Source organism: Zootoca vivipara, chromosome 4 (assembly GCF_963506605.1).
Source record: "Zootoca vivipara chromosome 4, rZooViv1.1, whole genome shotgun sequence".
NCBI lineage: Eukaryota > Metazoa > Chordata > Lepidosauria > Squamata > Lacertidae > Zootoca > Zootoca vivipara.
The window spans coordinates 90,285,030-90,306,591 of record NC_083279.1 but is presented as its reverse complement, the minus strand read 5'-3'; the positions used below and the strand labels follow the sequence as shown (position 1 = coordinate 90,306,591).

Sequence of the window (21,562 nt, the reverse complement as noted above, 5' to 3'; positions counted from 1 at the left end):
AGCATCCTGTTCTCATAGGGGCCAACCAGATGCCCCAATAGGAAGCTCGCAAGCAGAACCTGACAGCAGCATTCCCTGCAACATTTCCTGTAACATTTCCTGTTGTTCTCAACAACTGGTATTCAGAAGCAAACTGCCAATGACAGTGGAGGTGCAACATAGCCACAGTGGCCACTTTAAAAACCCTTAATTTATAGCTCTCAGTTCTAAAGCACGACAATATCATCCCTTGTTCTAGGTGGGACGATGCTCCTTTCCCCAAATTTCTTGATATATCAAAAGATTCTGTAAAACAGACAGTCCCTTCTTCTGTTACCGCACGCAATAAATTCTTTCAGAGGACGGTGAATCCATCAAGTTCCAGTCCATCAATTTTTATTTTGCGTCAGTCTTTCTTTTCTTCCTGTTGAATTTCCGTGTTCAGGCACGAACCAGCAATTTGCTCTTGATACCTACAATTTGCAATACGCCTTCGATATCTGCTCAAGCGGCTCACCCATAACGGCTCAATTGTATCAATTAGGAACTTCTGCTGAGCTGCACAAGAAAGATTGAATGCGCATCGCAGGGAATGGTCCAAAGGCATACGAGACAGTTCTGTCACTGCCTGAGCAGGACTGGCGCTGTAAATTGACAGGATGGGACCGGTAGCTTGGAGGTCAGTCTCAAGCAGCCTACAGCTCTGGGGACAGATGAATGAATATTCCTCTGAATAAACATCCAAAACCAGTGATAAATATTTCTGAAAGTGAATAATTAGGGCCCCTCCAGGCTGGTGTATTCTGCAACATGACAGGGGTCTCTAGCAATTCTTTTTTTATTCTGCATTTGTGACCATTTGTGTTCCATGATGTCCAGCTGTCAAATGCTATGTGCACCTGCAAAGATTTCAGGGCAGTCACACTGCTTCATTTCCAGTCAGTGCATATCCTGAAATCCCGTAACTTTTCATGCAAAATAATAATAATTCCTGGTTATTTTTTGGTCCCTCTTTTGTTCTGCTATAGCCCCTCTGGACTATGGATAATGAAGTAGCACCAGTGAACCATTGTAGAACAACATGCTGGCATTTGTCTGTCTCAGGAGACAATGGAGTGCACCTCCAAGGGTGAAATCTAACCACTGTGTTAGCTGCACCAAAGTGACCTCCCTGGGGCACAAGCCTGGGCAGTGTGTATAGAGGTCCTAGGCTGCACAGATGACAAACCTCGCTGGTGTGGTCCAAAGGAAAGCAGAGCAATACGTTTTGCACCAGTTTGGCTGCAGGAGTTGCCAGTTGCCATCCAACTGCCTTAGTGGTCAGGGGGAGAAGAGGGAGAAGACGAGGAGGAGGAGGAGGGGGGGGAGTCAGAAACTAAAGAGGTAACAGAGCTTAGTGAGAGGGGATCAGGGGCAGAGTCTGTGGCAGAATCAGAAGGAATCCAAGAGGCAGAATTGAGTCAGGCTGCTGAAGAGGCATGGTCCCTCCTCCTGCTGCTACAACAAGCTCCCTTCCCCCTTGTCTCCCAGAAACAGAAAAGGCATGAAAAGGGAAAAGGAGAGAGTGGTGACACACAGGCACAGTCTCTGATTGCTTGGGAAGAACCCTGGAGAGGATGGTATGTAGACGGCTGAGACTCAGTCTCGGCAACCGATTCTCGGGGCAAGACCTACCAGGGATGATACACTGCGCTCATTAGGCCTGACATTCCTCCAAGTCTGTGCAGATTGTGTTCTTGCTAATAACTCCAACGTGCACAGTGTGATTTACTGCCGGCTCACTCCTGACAAAAAGAAAATAAGGTTGACCCAATTGGCTGGCTGGGGGCAGGCTAAGGTTGATGGAGCAGTGCTCCATATGGCCTAATGGAGCAGGCCTGCACAGCCAACTGGAAGCGAGGGGGGAAACTATGCGAGGGAAAAGGACAAGGCTTTCTCCTCCCTTCTTTCCTTCAAAAGTCTGGGCTAATGAAGAGTGAAACTACTCCACCCATCAGTTTCCTGAGCTCGACTAATGAAAGTGTTTTCTTCTCGCCCCCAGGGCTGGCTTCAAATCCAGACCACAGAGGTGTGGCAAGCTGGTCAAGGCCTCCGGCTGCCACAGGGATAGCTCACGAAGTCCTTCCATTGCAAATACCTCCCAGGGAGCGACGAGAGGAAGAGGAGAGACACGTGAAGTTCGAGAGCATGGATCCGAAGCTCACGCGCCTCCTGCTTCTTACAGATGGAACTCCCTGCATGCGAGGGAGAGAAATAGCATCTGCAGAAGAAGACAGGTCTGGAGAAATGCTACCCATGCTTCAGATATTAGAAAAGGAAGAAAGTTGCACTCAAGTTGCAATGCCCCTTTATGAAACGGATTTGCTAAATAGGGTAGTGCTGCCAGGCGGGGCCGTAAGATGATCTCACTCCCACAAGATGCAGCGATAAGTCACCAACTTGGGTGGCTTAAAAAAACGATTAGGCAAATTCCTGAATAGTAAGGCTATCGGTGGCTATGAATCTGGGTGGTTGTGCTCTGTCTTCACTGTCAGGGACTGTACACCTTTGAAGACGACTGGGAATCACAGGTGGCGAGAGTGCTGTTGCACTCAGGCCCTACTTGCCGGGTATCCCATGGGCATCTGGTCCCTGTGAGAAAGGGATGCTGAACTAGATGGGCTGTGGGCCTGATTCAGCATGGCTTTTCTTAATCATACATCAGGCACCAAAGGAAAAGAAAAAACATATTGGATTTTTTCGTTTTGTTTTCATAAAAAGCAATTTCATCTTTAAAAGATGTCAAGGTTTAACTTTGCTTTTCAGGTGAAGGGGCTCCTTGCTGGTACACACCTTCCTCCAGCTCCCATCCCACCCCTCACATTTGAGTTTTCATAGGATACAGTTTGCCACAACTGCACAGTTTATGGTTTGTGCAAACCACAGTTTCCCACAAACCACAACTAGGAGCCTACTTCAAGCCACGGTTTCCAATACCCTTGTTGCAATTTCAATGCATTAAAATTTGGTTGTGACAACCACTCCTTCTCACAAACAATGTGTTGTGTAAAAGGTAAATACAAGACTATTTACTTCTATTCCAAGCTTGAGAAAATCATATATTAGATCTATGAGACACATAGGGAAAAAAAAATCTAGTATAAAAATAAACACTCACTCAAATTACTGGTATTAATGCATTATGTAGCAAACTCTCATTTCTTTCCCCCAAAATAACTGGTCCCCCCCCCCACCGTAAGGCACCACACATACTTTGAAATACCCATCCAGTGGGGAACCATTAAAATCCCTTGTAGGCTACAGCACAGTAATTTGGAATTCAACTTCTACCAAAACTCTGGCCTGCAGGATGATCACCTAATAAGGATGAAGTATGTTCTGGTTCTTTGACACACAAAAATAGCAGAGTCTTTGAAAAGGTCTCAAGCACAACTCTGCACTGCAGGACTTCATGATGGGAGCAAACCCTTCCTTTGTAAATCAAAAGTTTGTTCTCAAAAAAATAAAATCTATGCTCTACATTACATTTGCTTGTTGCTGTTAATCCAAGGGAGGTACAGTACAGTATTGAGTTCCTAATGGCGGAGGAATGAGATTGACGTGTCAGGTTTTTAGAGGGGTTTCTTCCATTTTGAAAAACCTTCCCATGTCTGAGAGATTGGGGAGAATCCTTCAGAGACTGGGTGGCTTCAATGTACAGCAGAGTCAGTTTGGCTGGCCAAAGCGCCAAGGACGAAACCCAAGTTTTATAGACCTTGATCGTAGAATCATTCCTCCACCTTGCTTAAAATACTTTGATGCATGATGATACCCAATGCTCCCGGGTGTCCGTGGCGTGGCGGTGGGGGGAGAAGCGGAGGAAAGGATCCGTTCCTCCACTTCTCTCCCCCCTTCTTCCCGCGCTACAGCCCTTTGTGTTCTGCTGGTCTCTGCCGGTTGCCCCTCACCGGCAGAGACCAGTGGAACACAAAGGGGAACCAGCTGCCTCTCAGCTGATCTTCCTTTGCCTTCTCCCCTTGCTACAGCTGGTTCCCCTTTCGCTAGACCAGGCATCCCCAAACTTCGGCCCTCCAGATGTTTTGGACTACAATTCCCATCTTCCCCGACCACTGGTCCTGTTAGCTAGGGATCATGGCAGTTGAAGGCCAAAACATCTGGAGGGCCATAGTTTGGGGATGCCTGCGCTAGACAAATGTAGGTTTTGTGATCAGAGGTTTTTATGGCCACGCTTTGCAAGACGAAGCGGCGACCATAGAAAACCTCGTTGTCTTGTGAGGCAACCTCCGATCGCAAAACCTATTCGTATAGTGAAAAATTAGTCTAACAGGGCATTCGTCTAGTGAGGCACCACTGTAAATGTATTCTTCCTACTTCAACGCGAGTGGCACTGGGACGTAGGTGGCGCTGAGGGTTAAACCGCAGAGCCTAGGGCTTGCTGATCAGAAGGTTGGCGGTTCGAATCCCCGTGACGGGATGAGCTCCCGTTGCTTGGTCCCTGCTCCTGCCAACCTAGCAGTTTGAAAGCATGTCAAAGTGCAAGTAGATAAATAGGTACCACTCCGGTGGGAAGGTAAACGGTGTTTCCGTGTGCTGCTCTGGTTCGCCAGAAGTGGCTTAGTCATTCTGGCCACATGACCTGGAAGCTGTACGCTGGCTCCCTCGGCCAGTAAAGCAAGATGAGCGCCGCAACCCCAGAGTCATCTGCGACTGGACCTAACAGTCAGGGGTCCCTTTACCTTTACTTTTCCTACTTAACAGAGTTGCTGTGTCGAGGGGGGGGGAACTATGCTGCGTTCGAAAGATGTGCCAAAAATGAAAAAGAACAGCGTCTTGTATGTGCTACAGACTGTAGTCTTGCTCCAGAAATAGCTTTGGGGAAAGGTGCCAGCTATTATTAGCATGCAAGCTACTTGCCTCTTCTTTCAAGCTTATTAAGACTCAGAAAATGGGGGGGGGGGCTAAATACTGAAGCAGTAGAAATAATGATGATGGTGATTTTATTCTTTATACCATGGCCATCTGGCTGGGTCCCCCCCCCAAAAAAAAATATGAGGAGGGGAAGTTCTAATGGGTTCTCATTGCCCCACATGAGCGCAGCTTCCTCTATCTTCATAACCAGGGATTGGAAAGCTCAGGCCCCGAATGCAGCCCCCCCCCCAAACTTCTTTATCTGGTCCTTGGGGCCATCTCCAGAGCCACCCACACTCCTGAGTCACATCCATTACCAGCCCTGCTTTGCATTGCCCTGAGTGTTTTTGCCTAGCTGGAAAGCCCCTGAACTCTTCATAATTCTGTGTGCTTGCCTGGAGGGAGCAGAGAGAGAGAAAGTAGCCTACTGGACACGGGTGGAAGTCACATTTATGGCCCCACACACTTTCCCATGTGGCTCTGCTCACCACTGGTATGCCGCCCCGCCCCCCAGAAAAAGTTTCTCAGAAAAGGAATATGACCCACTCCTGTGCATGATCACTGTATGCACCAAAGAAGTGAATATTGGCTCTAGGTGGGCTGTCCACTCCTTCCCATCCAAACTGGACCAGAATGAGCCAGCACATGCATCACTAGAGGTTGCCAACAGGCTGCAGAGTTCATTTAACCACGGAAGAGCAAGGGAAGGGTTGTAGCTCACTTGTAGAACACTTGCTTTGGCATGAGACTCTTGATCTCAGGGTCGTGGGTTCGAGCCCCACGTTGGGCAAAAGATTCCTGCATTGCATGGGATTGGACGAGTCCTTCCTGATCTACAATTCTATGAAAAAGGTCCCTGCTTCAGTTCTTAGCATCTCCACGTAGGGTTTGGAGAGACCGCTGCCACCGCCCTATGAAAGCCTTTCTGGCAACAGAGGAACCAGACCATTGGTCCATCAAGCTTTCGGCCCTCCAGATGTTTTGGCATACAACTCCCATGATCCCTAGCTAACAGGACCAGTGGTCAGGGATGATGGGGATTGTAGTCCAAAACATCTGGAGGGCCGAAGTTTGGGGATGCTTGATCTAGCTTCTCTACTGTCTGCACTGACGGGAAGATTTCAGATGAGAATCTTTCTGGAGATGCCACAGACCAAACCCAGAGCTTTCTCCATGCAATGCAAACGTTCTGCCACTGAGCTGTGGTGCTTCTCTCAGGAATATCAGAGACTAGCAAGAGGTCCTTTGGATAATGTATGAAACATCTCCCATCAGGAGGACACAATAAACAAACTCATTTGGAAAGACTTACAGGATTACATGGGTTCCTTGGTTTAGAATCCAGGAAGATTGCGGGAGTCTAGTTAGGACTGAATGTTTATCAGTTTCTGGGAAGCGATTTGAGACGTATTTTATTGCAGCTTCTGTGCTTTGTATTGTCTGCTCTTTCATGCTTTTTAACAGTTTCTAGGCGGCACAGAAAGGAAGTTTACGGCTTCTCATTTTTATTTGCTGGCAGATGTGCAAAGAGCTCTTTGAAGCTAGGCTGGCAGGGCAGAAATGAATTAATAAAAGTAAGGTAAAGGTAAAGGGACCCCTGACCATTAAGTCCAGTCGTGACCGACTCTGGGGTTGCGGCGCTCATCTCGCGTTATTGGCCAAGGGAGCCAGCGTACAGCTTCCAGGTCATGGGGCCAGCATGACAAAGCCGCTTCTGGAGAACCAGAGCAGCACATGGAAACGCCGTTTACCTTCCCGCCGGAACGGTGCCTATTTATCTACTTGCACTTTGATGTGCCTTCAAACTGCTAGGTTGGCAGGAGCTGGGACCGAGCAACAGGAGCTCACCCCGTCGCGGGGATTCGAACCACTGACCTTCTGATCGGCAAGCCCTAGGCTCTGTGGTTTAACCCACAGCGCCACCCAGGCATTATATAATTATGCAGTTCAAGCAAGCAGCATACATATAAAACCAGCCAAGGCATATCTAGTAGCACAAAACAATCGTTTCTTCAAGCAATGGAGCTTCTATGTTGCAATCTTCAAATGAAGGGCTGTATATAAATTTAATAAATAACAATATCAATAATGTCCTTTGCACGTGTGGTGATCCTAGGTCAGCCTTCGTCCACCTGGTCTCCACCAGACATTCTGGACTACAACTCATATAAAGCCCTGCTTCCCAGGTTGGAGAAAGCCACCCTACAGATACATGCAATTTATTGCATTATATTTGCAGCGCAGGAACTCCGAGAAACAAGCTCTGCCCCTCACCATCAGGGCTTGCTCTGAGCTCTCAGGTGCCAACAGGATTTTCTGGGCTCGGTACACTGAATGTGGATTGGGGCCCACACAAATTAAGATGGTCTCACTGGTGCTGCACTGTACAGGATGCTCAGCTGCCCTATAAGCAAGGTAAAGGAAATTTGAGAGGTTTCTTTTTTAAACAAGTTTTTTAAAAGGGGAAGAGGCAAGACATTGGGGTCCAGTGCAAAGGATTTGCGTCTTGAGTGTTCTGAGCTGTCTTCTAACAACGACCCTGGGTAAAGGTAAAAGGTTAAGGACCCCTGGATGGTTAAGTCCATCAAATTTGACCATGGGGTGGTCAAATCTCCGCTTTCAGGGTGAGGGAGCTGACATTTGTCCACAGACAGCTTTCTGGGTCATGTGGCCAGCATGACTAAACCGGACACTGTGATGAGTGCGAGAGCGCACGGAAACGCTGTTTACCTTCCCACTGCAGTGGTACCTATTTCTTTACTCATGCTGGTATGCTTTAGAACTGCTAGGTTTGCAGGAGCTGGGTCAAAGCAATGGGGGCTCACCCTGTCATACAGATTCAATCTGCCGACCCTTCGATCGGCAAGCCCAAGAGGCTCGGTAGTTTAGACCACAGTGCCACCCGCATCCCTGATTAACAGACAGGTCACAACCTCCATTTAAAGCCATAGCTGCCAAGTTATCCCTTTTTTAAAGGGATTTTCCCTAATGCTGAATAGGCTTCCTCGCGAGAAAAGGGAAAACTTGGCAGCTATGTTTAAAGCACTTACAGTGGTACCTCGGGTTACAAATGCTTCAGGTTACAGACGCTTAAGGTTACAGACTCCACTAACCCAGAAATAGTACCTCGGGTTAAGAACTTTGCTTCAGGATGAGAACAGAAATCATGCTCCTGCAGCAGCAGGAGGCCCCATTAGCTAAATTGGTGTCTCAGGTTAAGAACAGTTTCAGGTTAAGTGTGGACCTCCGGAACGAATTAAGTTCTTAATCAAAGGTACCACTGTATAGCACTTTAACAGTTATGCCCCCCAAGGAATCCTGGGAACTATAGTTTGTTAAGGGTGTTGGAAATTGCAGCTCTGCTAGGGCTAAACTGCAGTTCCCATGAGTCTTTGGGGGAACTGTTAATGTGGTTTAGATGTACTTTAAAGCTAGGGTGTGGATTTGACCTGAAACTATGGAGCTGAAAGAGAGGAGGGCAACCAGCCTTTTAGGAGTATGGGCCAAGACATGAGGATTTTTAGAATTAAAAACACACACCCAGCTTAACACACCAATCTGATTCTTCATGGGAGCCGTCTGGATTCCTGCCAAAGGAACAAAATGCTCCATGCAGCAACTGCTGTTGCATGTGACTCTGGTTTGAGCTAAACAAGAATTCAGCAACAGAGTTTCGCAAATAAAGGTCTAAATGATTGTCTCGTCCGCAAGTACCCTTGATGTCAATCATGCTGCAGCTTAGGCAGCAGGATCCGATGAGGCAACACATAGGAATTCTGGCAATGCCTGAGAAATAATCTGAGGCTGTTTATTGCCTCTTTCCACGGGACTGCAAGTATTCCCCTTCTCCGCCTCCCCCCTTTCCCCAATCCTTTCCAGCTGTGACACAGCAAAGAGCTGAAATCTCAAGACCCTAATTAACCCAGAACAAAAACACCCACCATGAGTCCCATGTCATTCTCCATAATCCTTTGCTCTGCAACTAATTTTTAACAGGTCTGAAGGGCTGCAGCACCGACTCCCTCAGATAAGTTACACCCACATCACGCACAAAGGGGTCTTTAATCACCTCCCACCCCCAACACAGGCTCTTTCAAGCCCCCCCCCCCCGCCCTCAGGCACCCTCAGGTGCTCACTCCAAGGGACTCTGGGCTCAAACAGTGATAGAGCATCTGTAGATATTTGCAGCACAAAAGAGGGAATTAAAGGGTATTTTGCCTGTGTCCAGGCTCAGGAAAAACTGGAATGGACAAGAACACAAGGAATTCACTGGAATTCTAGGAGACATCCATAAAAAGATAAAGGAAGACGACCCCAACAGTTAAGTCCAGTTGCAGACGAGACTGGGGCTCCGGCGTTCATCTCGCTTTACAGGCCAAGGGAGCCGACATTTGTCCGCAGTTTTTCCGGATCATGTCACCAGCACTAAGCCGCTTCTGGCAAAACCAGACTGAGCACTTGGTTGGAATGATTAAACGCTGTTTACCTTTCCGCTGGAGAGGAACCTATTTATCTACTTGCACTCTTTTTGGCATGCTTTCGAACTGCTAGGTTGGCAGGAGCTGGGACTGAGCAACAGGAGCTCACCCCGTCACAGGGATTTGAACCACCGACCTTCTGATCGGCAAGCCCAAGAGGCTCAGTGGCATAGCTGCCAAGTTATCCCTTTTTTACAGGGATTTTCCCTTATGCTGAATAGGCTTCCTCGCGAGAAAAGCGAAAACTTGGCAGCTATGCTCAGTGGAATTCTAGGAGACAGCCATACTCTACATTTAAAGCACTATGATACCACAGCCATGGCTTCCCCTCAAAGAATCCTGGAAGCTAGAAAGACATGGCTCAGGAAAGCCCCACGGGTCAGACCAAGGCCAGATTTAAGTTTGATGAGGCCTTAAGCTACTGAAGGTAATGGGGCCCTTTATATGTCCTATTGTCCTTTGTCAACAACAAATTGTCACAGTTTTTGGTGTTGAATATATGCTATATGATAATTTATGGACCTAATAGGTATCTATTAGGTATCCCGTGGACCGCAAGAAGATCAAACCTATCCATTCTGAAGGAAATCAGCCCTGAGTGCTCACTGGAAGGACAGATCCTGAAGCTGAGGCTCCAATACTTTGGCCACCTCATGAGAAGAGAAGGTTCCCTGAAAAAGACCCTGATGGAGGGCACTAGGAGAAGGGGACGACAGAGGACGAGATGTGCTCTGGTCCATGGGGTCATGAAAAGTCAGACACGACTAAACGACTAAACAATAACAACAAATAGGTATCTAAAGCCATTTGCACATAACAGTCCATGCAGAATGTAGGCACCCTATATACAGAAATGAGCAAACCAGTGATATTTTAGGGAGCAGGCTAGCAGGCGGGGCCCATTACCTACATCATGGGGGAGCCTACACAACACAAAACACTGTTGCTGTATGTAGGTTTTATTTTATATTTTGGAAATGTAAATCCAGTTTTTTTTTCCTTTAATTTTTTTGCTCCCCCCCAAGAGAGTGGGGCCCTAAGCTACAGCTTGTTTGGCTTATATGTAAATTCGGCACTGGGCTACATAGAGCAGCCCCCAATAGGGTTGCCAGACTCAATAGAGGACAGGACTTCTGTGCCTTTAATTGCCCTGCTCTCTTTTGAGTCTGGAAACCTTAAAGAGAGCAGGGCAATTAAAGGCACAGAAGTCCTGTCCTCTACTGAGTCTGGCAACCCTAGCCCCCAATAGGCCTCAGGTTCCTCTAACAAACATATATCTCTGCATAGCTCATCTATAATTGTATTGGGATGTGCCTTCTAATCGTGAGCTGCTGATGGAGCCAATCCAGGCTGAAAAGAACAGCATGTCTAAGAAATAACCCCCACTTACTTCCTCAGCAATTAGCATCCAATTAACAATAGCCATCGCCACACTGATAACAGCTTCGCTGTTTCTGCAAAGCTGTGCAGTTTCCCATGCATAAGGGGTTTTCTGCTGCTAAATTAAGCACATCTGGCAAAGCAGATCTCTTCTGAGAAGCCATCCCAGGCACAGTTCCTCAGCAGTGACTATGAAATCAGCCGGAGGGGCTTCCAACAAAGATGGGCTTGGGTGTTAACCATAAAAAAAAGGATGCATTTGGCCCTGGGAAGGTTTGCAGGGTGCAAATCTGGCCCTCAGGGTGAAAGAGGATCCCCACCCATGACACAGAACCCACGCCTGTTACACATACTCTGTCAATTGGAAGTGGGAATGCCTGGCGGCGGCGTTTAAGCATTCCAACCGAGTGCTGAGTCAGCACCACCACGGGGCAGAGTAGCCCTGGGGCTGGTTCGCACTTGCAGCCCTGCCACCCCGCAAGGAGCCGAGTCATCGCTCGGATCTCAGAGGATGTAAACACAGCTGCACGGGCCTCATCCACGCCAAGATCTCCAAGAGGTTTTTGCATTGCGCAAGACTTACAGTGGTACCTCTACTTACGAATCTAATGCGTTCCGAACGCACATTTGTAAGTAGAAAAAAATGGTAAGTCGAATCCCATCGGAATGCATTGGGAGAAAAAATTCGTCAGTCGAAGCAACCCTATCTAAAAATTCGTAAGTAGAAAAAATCCTTATCTAAACCGCATCCAAGATGGCGGACGGAGCTCCGTTCGTAAGTAGAAACATTTGTAAGTAGAGTTATTCGTAAGTAGAGGTACCACTGTAACTCCTTTCTTGCAGAGATTCTAGATGAATTGTGGTGCCCTGGAATCCTGCGTCCAGTTCTGGGCGGCACGATTTAAGCAGGATATTGTGTGTTTCTGTGAACCACCCTGAGACACACACACACACACACCCAGCTATAGGGCGGTATATAAATTCAATCAATCAATCAATTATTGGCAAGCTGGAACATGTGCAGACAAAGGTGATCAAGATGATCAAGGGTCTCAAAACCAAGCCTTATGAGGAATGGTTGAAGGAGTTGGGTATGTTAAGCCTGGAAAAGAGGAGGCTGAGAGGAGATACGATAGCCATCTTCAAATATCTCAAGGGCTGTCACATAGAAGATGGATCAGGCTTGTTTTTTTCCTGATCGGGAGGGTAGGACTCGAACCAATGGCTTCAAGTTACAAGAAAGGCAATTCCGACTAAACATCAGGAAGAATTTCCTGACAGTTAAGTGTCTGTAATCCGAGGTACCACTGTATAGGGTAAAGCATTCTTATCAAGGTTATGTAAGAAGCATTAGCATTCACAGCCTGAACTTCAAAAACAGGGGGAACGGATTCCACTGAGGACAGGAGCTGGCCTTTGGCCCCTCTGCTGAAACATTTTCTTCCTTTCTTTTCTTACCACCCAATGAACCCTTTCCAGCAGCAAGAACAGCTCTCTTTTGTGCTCCATCTATGACAACACAACCCTCAAAGATTTCCTCTTGGCCACCACGGACTTGACCCGCCCTGGCAATGGCCTTCTTTGAAATGCCAATATTCATGCATGATTAGCACTGCCAGCAGCTTGGAAAGGAAAGGACGCTACAGTTCGTTTAGCCCAATTTTCTAAATTGCACGCTGACATCATTTTTAAATTCATTTTTATTTTTTGTAAACTGAGATGATAAAAATGTTCAGTGCAGCAGTGGAATTTTATTTTTATTTTTTTTGAAAAAATACGAATATTGCAGGCACATGGTAATTCGTCTATGACTTGAACTGGTCTTTCAATTTTCCCTAGGGTCCATAGAATAATAATTGCTTGGAGATCCTAAACTAATAAACTAAGCTGGTAGTATGTGTGCCTGTGAGTGTACATGCCATCTGTTCCCCAATCTGGACTACAACTCCCATCATCCTTTGCCATCGGCCATCCTGGCCAGGGCTAATGGGAGTCCAACAACTTCTTGAAGATATCAAGTTGGAGAAACCTGATCTATAGCTACGGCAGGGGTGGTGTAAACTTTTGCAACCCAAGGGCCATACTCCCTTCTGGCCTGTCCCCAAGTTAACCTCTTCCAAAGCAGAGGGAGAAGGCATTCAGGTGAGAACCACAGTGGTGAGCTCTAAGTTTTGACAGTTGCGCTGATAACACGTCACTGAATAGGAAAACGAAAGCAGGGAGGTGCCATGCAAAACACTGCCGTTAATTCAGCCTTATCCAGCCTTGATTTTGCTTAGACAAGGAAAGCCCCTCTTCCTGAAACTGCGGATTTGTTAAAACAGCTTCTAAATCCTTTTGCTCACAGCTCCACCATCGCACAACAGTGGTTGATCCTGCCACCCAAGAACAACAGCACAGGCCCCTAGCAAGAAAACCCAACTGTGGGCTGCATCAATCCTAGTCATTTTCAAGAGCAAACCCTCTGGGTTGAAGCCAATGCATTATTTATCTATTTATTGCATTTGGACCACACTTTTCCCCCTCCACGGAGCTCGAGGGAGTTTACATGGTCCTCCCCTTGCTCAATGAATACCCACAACGACCCTGCAAGGTAGGATTAGGCTGAGGCCCAACGTCACCCAATGCGCTTCATGTCTGAGTGTCCTAGTCTGACAACTCTAACCACTACACCACACTGCAGCGCTAAGGAGAACGTTCCATCAGCGCAAAGATTTCCACTTGTGCAACAGAACATTCTCCCGCTGTCTCCTCACCCTGTGCACCCCCTAAATCTGTTGTAGGGGTTCCCCCGAAACTATGAAGCAAATCTGGGGAGGGCATGGGGCACGAAAAGCAGAAGCAAGGAGGGAAATGCCATCATATTAAGTGGAAATCCTTGTGCTGACAAGACACAACAGAATATTGCCCATCTAAAATATAACTGACTTAGGTCCATTCATTTCAATGAGTCTGCTCTGATTATGTACAGTTAATTGTTCCTTTTATATAGTGTTACTATCTTCTTTAGGAAGGTCATGCAAACCACTATTTTGAATAATGTTCCTTATAGAGAAGCGGGCATTGGGGATGTGTTTACGGAACCAAGGAGGCAACAGTCTGAAAAAGTTTGGGAACCACTGATCTAGGGATGAATGGCAGTACAGTGGAACCTCGGTTCCCAAACACCTCTGTTGTCAAACATTTCGGTTCTCAAACGCTGAAAACCCGGAAGTAAATGCTTCCGTTTTCAAACGTTTTTCGGAACTCGAACGTGTGACGCAGCTTCAACTGAGTGCAAGAAGCTCTTGCAACCAATGGGAAGCCGCGCCTTGGCTTTCGAACGTTTCGGAAGCTGAACCGTCTTCCAGAATGGATTACAATCGAGAACCGAGGTACCACTGTATACACATTTAATAAATAATAATAACACATCATCTAAATGTTTGGCTCTGCATTGCTTTCCTGCTGCAACACTTTGGATGGCTGCACAGAGCAGACCTATTTGCAAAAACCCCCACAAAAAACCAAAGTTGGCAAGTCACTATCATATCGATATCCTGTCACGTTCTTAAAAAAAAAAAGGGAAGGGAAAACTGCTGACTGCTCAACTGTGTGTCTGCAAAGCTAGCAGTGGCACTTCTCCAAAAGATAGGGAAAGCTTTGCTCCAAAGTACATAAATTACACCTTCTGCAGAAAAAGCTGAAAGGTTTTTAGCTGGGTAAATGAGATGACTTAAGGCACAGCTCCCACAAACAGTAAACAGGGGAGCAATCCTGTTTCAGGTCCTAGGGGGGGGAAACCACATGATAAAATGCTGGACTAGGTCCTGGGAGGTAAAAGGTAAAGGGACCCCTGACCATTAGGTCCAGTCGTGACCGACTCTGGGGTTGCGTGCTCATCTCGCATTATTGGCCGAGGGAGCCGGCGTATAGCTTCCAGGTCATGTGGCCAGCATGACAAAGCCGCTTCTGGCAAACCAGAGCAGCACATGGAAACGCCGTTTACCTTCCCGCTGTAGCGATTCCTATTTATCTACTTGCATTTTGACGTGCTTTCGAACTGCTAGGTTGGCAGGAGCTGGGACCGAGCAACGGGAGCTCACCCTGTCACAGAGATTTGAACCGCCGACCTTCTGATCAGCAAGCCCTAGGCTCAGTGGTTTAACCACAGCGCCACCTGGGTCCCTAGGAGACCAGGGTTCAAATCCCCACCCACTACTCAGCCAGGACTCTCACAATGTGGCCTTGGACCAGTCTCAGTCTCTCAACCTTAGCCTACAGGGTTGTTGTGAGGATAAAATTGGGAAGGGAACCCGTGTCTCTGAGCTCCTTGAAGGAGATAGGGGTTATAAATGCGATCAATAAATAAAAAATGCAGCTATCTGCCCATAGAAAAATGAACGCAGAGAAGAAGAATTTGGGACCTGCTTTCTCATTCCTATGGTAGTCTGGCATCCACAGATGTCATGGTCTCATCATCAATACAGTGGTACCTCGGTTTATGAACACAATTGGTTCCGGAAGTCTGTTCATAAACTGAAGCATTCATAAACTGAAGCGAACTTTCCCATTGAAAGTAATGGAAAGTGGATTAATCCGTTCCAGACGGGTCCGCAGAGAACTTAAACTGAAGCGTTCATAAACTGAAACATGGGTGTAATTGGTTCCGGAAGTCTGTTCATAAACTGAAGCGTTCATAAACTGAAGCGAACTTTTCCATTGAAAGTAATGGAAAATGAATTAATCCGTTCCAGATGGGTCAGCGGCGTTCATAAACTGAAAATTCATAAACCGAGGTGTTCATAAACCGAGGTTCCACTGTAACTTGCTTTAGGGTGGGTGTTCAAACTCTTAAAACTTTAATTCCAAGGGAGGAGGCAGGGCAGGATTAAGTTTAACAGATTTTATTCTGCACCTGGCTATTGGCCACTTGTGACCAAATGAAGATGCCCAGGTGCCAGGATGGCGCCAGAGACATCTACACCATCTGAAAACACATATTGTTTTCACATACAGCTGTACCTTGGAAGTCAAACAGAATCCGTTCCGGAAGTCAGTTCAACTTCCAAAACATTCAGGAACCAAAGCTTGGCTTCTAATTGGCTGCTGGAAGCTCCTGCAGCCAATTGGAAGCTGTGGAAGCCCCGTCAGATGTTTGGCTTCGGAAAAAATGTTCGAAAACTGGAACACTCACTTCCAGGTTTCAATTGTTCGGGAGTTGATTTGATCAGGAGACAAGGCGTTTGAGATCCAAGGTACGGCTGTACTAGCAACACATCCTGTAGAGTTCGATCAGTTATGTTTTATCTGCACAATCAGAATGAATTTCAGGAACCAAAGTGTCGTATTGGAAAATAAGACTTTAGAGCTGCCTTGTCCAAAAAATGGCAACTACACATTCTGTTTTGGAGATGGTAACCCTGGTTTAAGGAACCATTTGGCGCCTAGCTTATATACCGGTATCTGAGTTTCTAACACTGCTTCCAATCTTGAAGCACCCTACATTGTCTGATGCTAGCTGCCACAGGACACTCCATAATTCATGGTCTGGTAGTAAACTCCAAATGGTGAGAAGCCATTTTGGCATTGTGAAGTGGTTTTCAACCAGTGTGCTGTGGCACCCTGGGGTGCCTTGAATGATAGTCAGGGGTGCTGCGGGCAACACTGGCCTCTGTCCCTCATTCCTTCCCTCCCTCCCTCCTTAGATGCCCTCTCGTGTCGTGGCTTTTGTTGCAGCAGCCCTGGCTACAAGCTCCCCAGGCAAATGGTGCCTCTGGCGCTGGCCAGGGGTTGCTTCCCAGGCCCCTATGGGGCACTGTGAGGAGGCACCTCTCTTTTGGGCAAGTGGGGGGGGGCAGCTCAGAGCTGCGGCTGCCCAGAGGACTCCCAAGGAGAGGGGAGAAGAGAGGAGGCTGAGGGACCACTCCACAAGGGAGGGTGTTCGAAAAGGGGCGAGGGGCTGCCGGTCCTGCAGGCAAGGGGTGACATAACTGGGCTCCTGAGCCCCACAGGGGTGCCACAGAAAGAATGTACTTGGTCAAGGAAGCCGTGGAGTCAAAAAGGTCGAAAACTTCTGGTATAGTGGGATTAGTTCTTTAGCTTATTAATGTTGTGTTTTTATAGTCAGGGAGATCTGCTGCTTCATATGTCTCTGAAGAGACCTTGACTTTACTTAATACTGTGCACTTTGGGGACATGGGGTGGGGAGGGGAGGGGAGGGGAAGGGAGGGGAGGGGGGAGACGAGACCACCAGCTAAATGTCTCAGGCCAATCCTAGTTCAAGCCTCCTACTTGCTTTCCAGGAGCAATGCTCAGCACTGCAGCTACCGGTATGAGTGTGTGTTTATTTCCAAAACAAGCCCAAAAGGTTTTCAGTCTTATTTGGCCAACAGATATCTACCCTCGGAATAACGTGAACCCAACGAAAACCAATTATCTGAAACATTCATCTATTAATAGGTAACTAGCAGAAAACTGGTGGTGGAGGTGTATTGTGGCGTGGGTACAGAGAAACACAATTATATGCACTTTATTATCTGATTCTAAAGCCAATGCAGGTTATCGTGAGTGCAGTTATCGACTATTGGGGGCTGGAAAATAGTGGGTAATACAGTGGAACCTCGGTTTATGAACACCTTGGTTTACAAACGCCGCGGACCCATCTGGAATGGATTAATTCAATTTCCATTACTTTCATTGGGAAAGTTCGCTTCAGTTTATGAACGCTTCAGTTTATGAACAGACTTCCGGAACCAATTACACCCATGCTTCGGGTTAAGTACGCTTTAGGTTGAGTACTCCGCTTCAGTTTATGAACAGACTTCCGGAACCAATTGTGTTCATAAACCGAGGTACCACTGTACGGAGGAACATGATAAGAGGTGAATAAAAATATGTGTGTGGCATGGAGAAATGGGATGGAATGAGGTTTCTCCTCCCTCTCTCATAATACCAGAACCTGGGTTTGTCCCCAAAAGCTGAATGTTGAAATATTCATGGCTTTATTCACACATCACATAGTTAAAATGGTAGAATTCTCTGCCGCAGCCTGGATGGAGAACAAGCCTATTGATGGCTACTGGTCAAAATGGTTTTCTACCACATCCAGTATCAAAGGAGATGAGCCCATTAATACTAGTCACTGGGAATCGCATTGTTGCACTCAGGCCCTTTTGGACTTTCCAGAGGCATCTGGTTGGCCATAGTGAGAACAGGATGCTGGCCTAGACGGACCTTTGGCTTGATCCAGAAGGCGTCTCCTTATTTTCTTGCATAACGCCGAGACCACGAAGACCTGAAAAAGATTTGCTGATCCACAATCCTGCGCCGTGAGCTACAGCAATGAGAGCAGGACCCCCGTTATTGGTATGAATGGGTATCATAACCAGGAAGCTGTTTGCGGGCACAAAATCGAAACCTACAGGGCAGTTTGCAGGAAAAGTTGCACAGTGTTAGGCTTGCTTTCTTCTTCCAGACTTCAATAAAAGTTTGCAGCAGCGACCGTGACATGTAGCACTGTGAGATCAAGAAGAGGTAACATACCTGGGAAGAGCTAGGGAAGGTGGACTCCACAGCAGCGACAAAATAAGGGTTTTATTAGCAGAGGATATGCACACATGCAAACTCTCCCCCTCCCCTCTAAGCAAAATAAATACGTGCCAAAATGAACAAAAGCTTCCAAGCAAGAACAGAGAGGTTGAGTCTAACCTTGTTGAGATGGGGGTTCCTGGTGATGTCATAGCCCCTCTTCTTCACCGCCGTGGCTTTAGTGGGGGAAGGGTGGGCGTCTCCAGAGTAGCAGCTTCTGTTCTGGGGGGAGCTGAACACCTGGAGCCGCAGCGTGGCCCCCGCCAGCCGAAGAACGCTTCTGCTAAAAGTGGGCATCATCAGCATCGTTGCACAAAGCGGCCGGTGTTGCTCTTGAGCTGTTTTCAAGACAAAGGCACACACATGCAAAAGGTAGCACTGATGAAAGGCGGGTCCTGCCAGCGCCACCAATAGACGGGATGGGATTTGGGGGCGGGGCTGGGGGCTCTCTTCGCATGGAAGGTTAACTGCTCCCTCCCCCAAAAGCCCCCCCACCCCAAACTCTGTCCTCCTCTCCCCGGACGAGAAATGCAAAAGGATAAAAATCGCTGCTTACTTTCGCCTCTTTCTCTGCCCGGATCAGGGCCCTCTCTCAGTCACATCACCAGCCGGCAAGTAGCCTTGGAGGAGGCGACCCTGCAAATCGAAAGCAAACACCAGGAAGCAGATCAAGTAACCGAATTTGCAACCCGGAGACTGGCTGCTGCGGAACGGAGCCCCGCGGCGCCTCCGCCTCCCAGTTTCCGTCCTCGATCCCCATCTGGGCTGAGACACTGATGCTCCAGGACGGGGGGCGAGGAAAGAGAAAAGGTTGCTCTTTAGCAGAGAGAGATCCTCATGAGCTTGTAGAGAGACAGACGGGGGGGGGGACAGAGCAAGGAAAGGAGAAGGCGGGGCGGAGGTTTGCAGACGCCGTGCATTCATAGCTGCCAAGTTATCCCTTTTTTTAAGGGATTTTCCCTTATGCTGAATAGGCTTCCTCGTGAGAAAAGGGAAAACTTGGCAGCTATGCGTGCATTCTGCGTAATCTCCAAGGTTGCACCTGAAATCGAAGGAATTTGGGTGCAGCTGTGGCCAGGATGTGTTGGCAGTGATGCAGTTAGAACCACAGAATTGTAGAGTTGGAAGAGACGCTGGGGGTCATCTAGTCCAACCCCCTCCCCCAATGCAGGACTCTCAACTAGATCATGCATGTCAGATGGCCATCCAACCTCAGCTTGAAAGCCTCCAAGCGAGCAGAGTCTCACCACCTCTCGTGGGAGTCTGTTCCACTGTCCAACAATGTCTAGTCAGAATCCCCTTTCATGTAACTGGAAGCCATTGGTTCCGGTCCTACCCTCCAGAGCAGGAGGAAACATGCTTGCTCCATCCTGCATGTGACAGATATTTGACATTTGAAGATGGCTATTGCATCTCCCCTCAGTCTCCTCTTTACCAGGCAAAACATACCCATTTCAATGGGAAAGGCTTGTCATTTCCTGTTTAGTTAAATAATCCATATGACTATAGAAAGCTGTCTAGTCTAGTCAGACCATCTTCCATCTAGCTCAGTATTGCCTGCACTGACTGGCAGCAGCAAACCAGGGTTTTAGGCTCCAGCAGCATTCACATGACAGTTCGTTTCTTTTTACTGATGCTTCCCGATCTGGAGAAAAGAACAGAACTGGTGATATGACAGCCATGTTCAAATATCTTAAGGGCTGTCACATGGAGCAAGCTTGTTTTCTCTTGCTCTCAAGGGTAGGACTCGAACCAATGGCTTCAAGTTACAAGAAAGGAGATTCCGACTAAACATCAGGAAGAACTGTTCTGCAGTGGAATAAACTACTTCCTTCACTGGAAGTTTTTCAACAGAGAATAATGGCCATCTGTCTGGGAACCTTTAGCTGTGATTCCTGCATTGCAGGGGGTTGGACTAGAAGACCCCTGGAGGATCCCTTCCAACTCTATGATTCTGTGATTACACACTTGCTGAAGTGAGGGAGGTATTTGTAAACTGGTACAGTATTTGCATTCAGCAGTGGAGCTTCATGCTCTGCCACCGGGGGGCGGAGAGCAGGCGTGCTGCCCCCAGTGACGTGGTGCGCCTTCTGGGGGCGGGGCACACTGTGCGCAGTGACGGGGCGCGTGTATTGGGGTGGGGCTTGCATTTTGGGGGCGGGGCGGGCAGCAGCAATGGCACCCCTGGGATCGCGTCACTCGGGGTGCACCGCCCCCACCGCCCCTATCTTCCTACGCCCCTGTTTGCATTTCATGATTGTAAGCAATAAAAAGAAAATTAAGAAAGGACCAGCTTATATATACACAGAAAATAGAGCAGGAGTTTTGAAGACGACTTCCTCATGATGATGTGGTGTACACACACACACACACACACCGACTTTCATTCCGCAGAGGGTGGTAGGAGAAAGGTTTGGCTGTTCACTTCGCTGCTTGGTCACTGGTCAGTCCTCATCAATATACTTTCCCCTGAGCCTGCTAATTAGTTTTAATTGGGCCAGTCTGTGTTTTGGATTGTCGGGAGTTGTAATCATGTAAGGAGCAAAAGAAGTGTGGCAAGAAGTTGATGCTGCAGTGGCTTTAATCTCGTGCCTCTGGGCGCACAGAGGGGGGTCTTGGAGGAGCCAGACTGGTAGTAGCATTCTACAAAACACATTTCTTCGCCTGGATCAGGAAGACAGTGAATCCAATTCAGGGCAGTTTGGTACACATTCTGGTAAATCCCACTCATAGAGGGGAAAAAACTACTTGGGCACTTGGTTACAATGAAAGGGAGATGAGGTGTGCAAGAGCTCAGGCGAGTGCAACTGATCTCTTGCACAGCTCCCTCTCAATTCACCAGGGCAAGAGAACCTGAAGGAATGGACCCCATGGCCAGATCTTCCTGTATCCTACTATACCACCCTAAATGGTTCCCTTAGTCTAGCACTGAAGCACTTACCTCAAGGGTTATAGGTTGCGCCATCTCGTAGGCTGTGAGGAAGAGAGAGGAGTGGATGAAGAAACCTGCCAGACGATTAGCATACTTGGAAGCTGTGGGGTATAGCTTTTGAAAGAGGCATAGCTGCTATCCAGGTTTGATTAGTTACTCCCAAAAGATGTGATATTTCGAAATATGTATGGTATGCGGGCAGCCTGTGGGCCTCTGTCCAATTCCATTCGGATGACACACAACTCTTCCCCCCCCCTTTATAGCTCAAACAAGTGTGGCTCTGGATGCCCGGCCTCAGTTATGCATGCTGAGAATG

At 47.7% G+C, this 21,562-nt stretch overlaps 1 protein-coding gene across 1 annotated transcript in view; it reads right to left on the bottom strand.

Moving 5' to 3' along the window:
* The window catches only part of ME3 (malic enzyme 3), an 84,863-nt gene extending 63,589 nt beyond the window's left edge, over positions 1-21,274 (bottom strand). The window contains exons 1-3 of the mRNA XM_035114891.2: positions 21,256-21,274; positions 18,871-18,950; positions 18,435-18,652 (exon numbers count right to left, since the gene is read on the bottom strand). Coding sequence (XP_034970782.2) covers positions 18,435-18,620 — 186 coding nt within the window. The 5' untranslated portion in view covers positions 18,621-18,652; positions 18,871-18,950; positions 21,256-21,274. The remainder of the gene's footprint in view (positions 1-18,434; positions 18,653-18,870; positions 18,951-21,255) is intronic.
* Between the last annotated feature and the right edge of the window lie 288 nt (positions 21,275-21,562).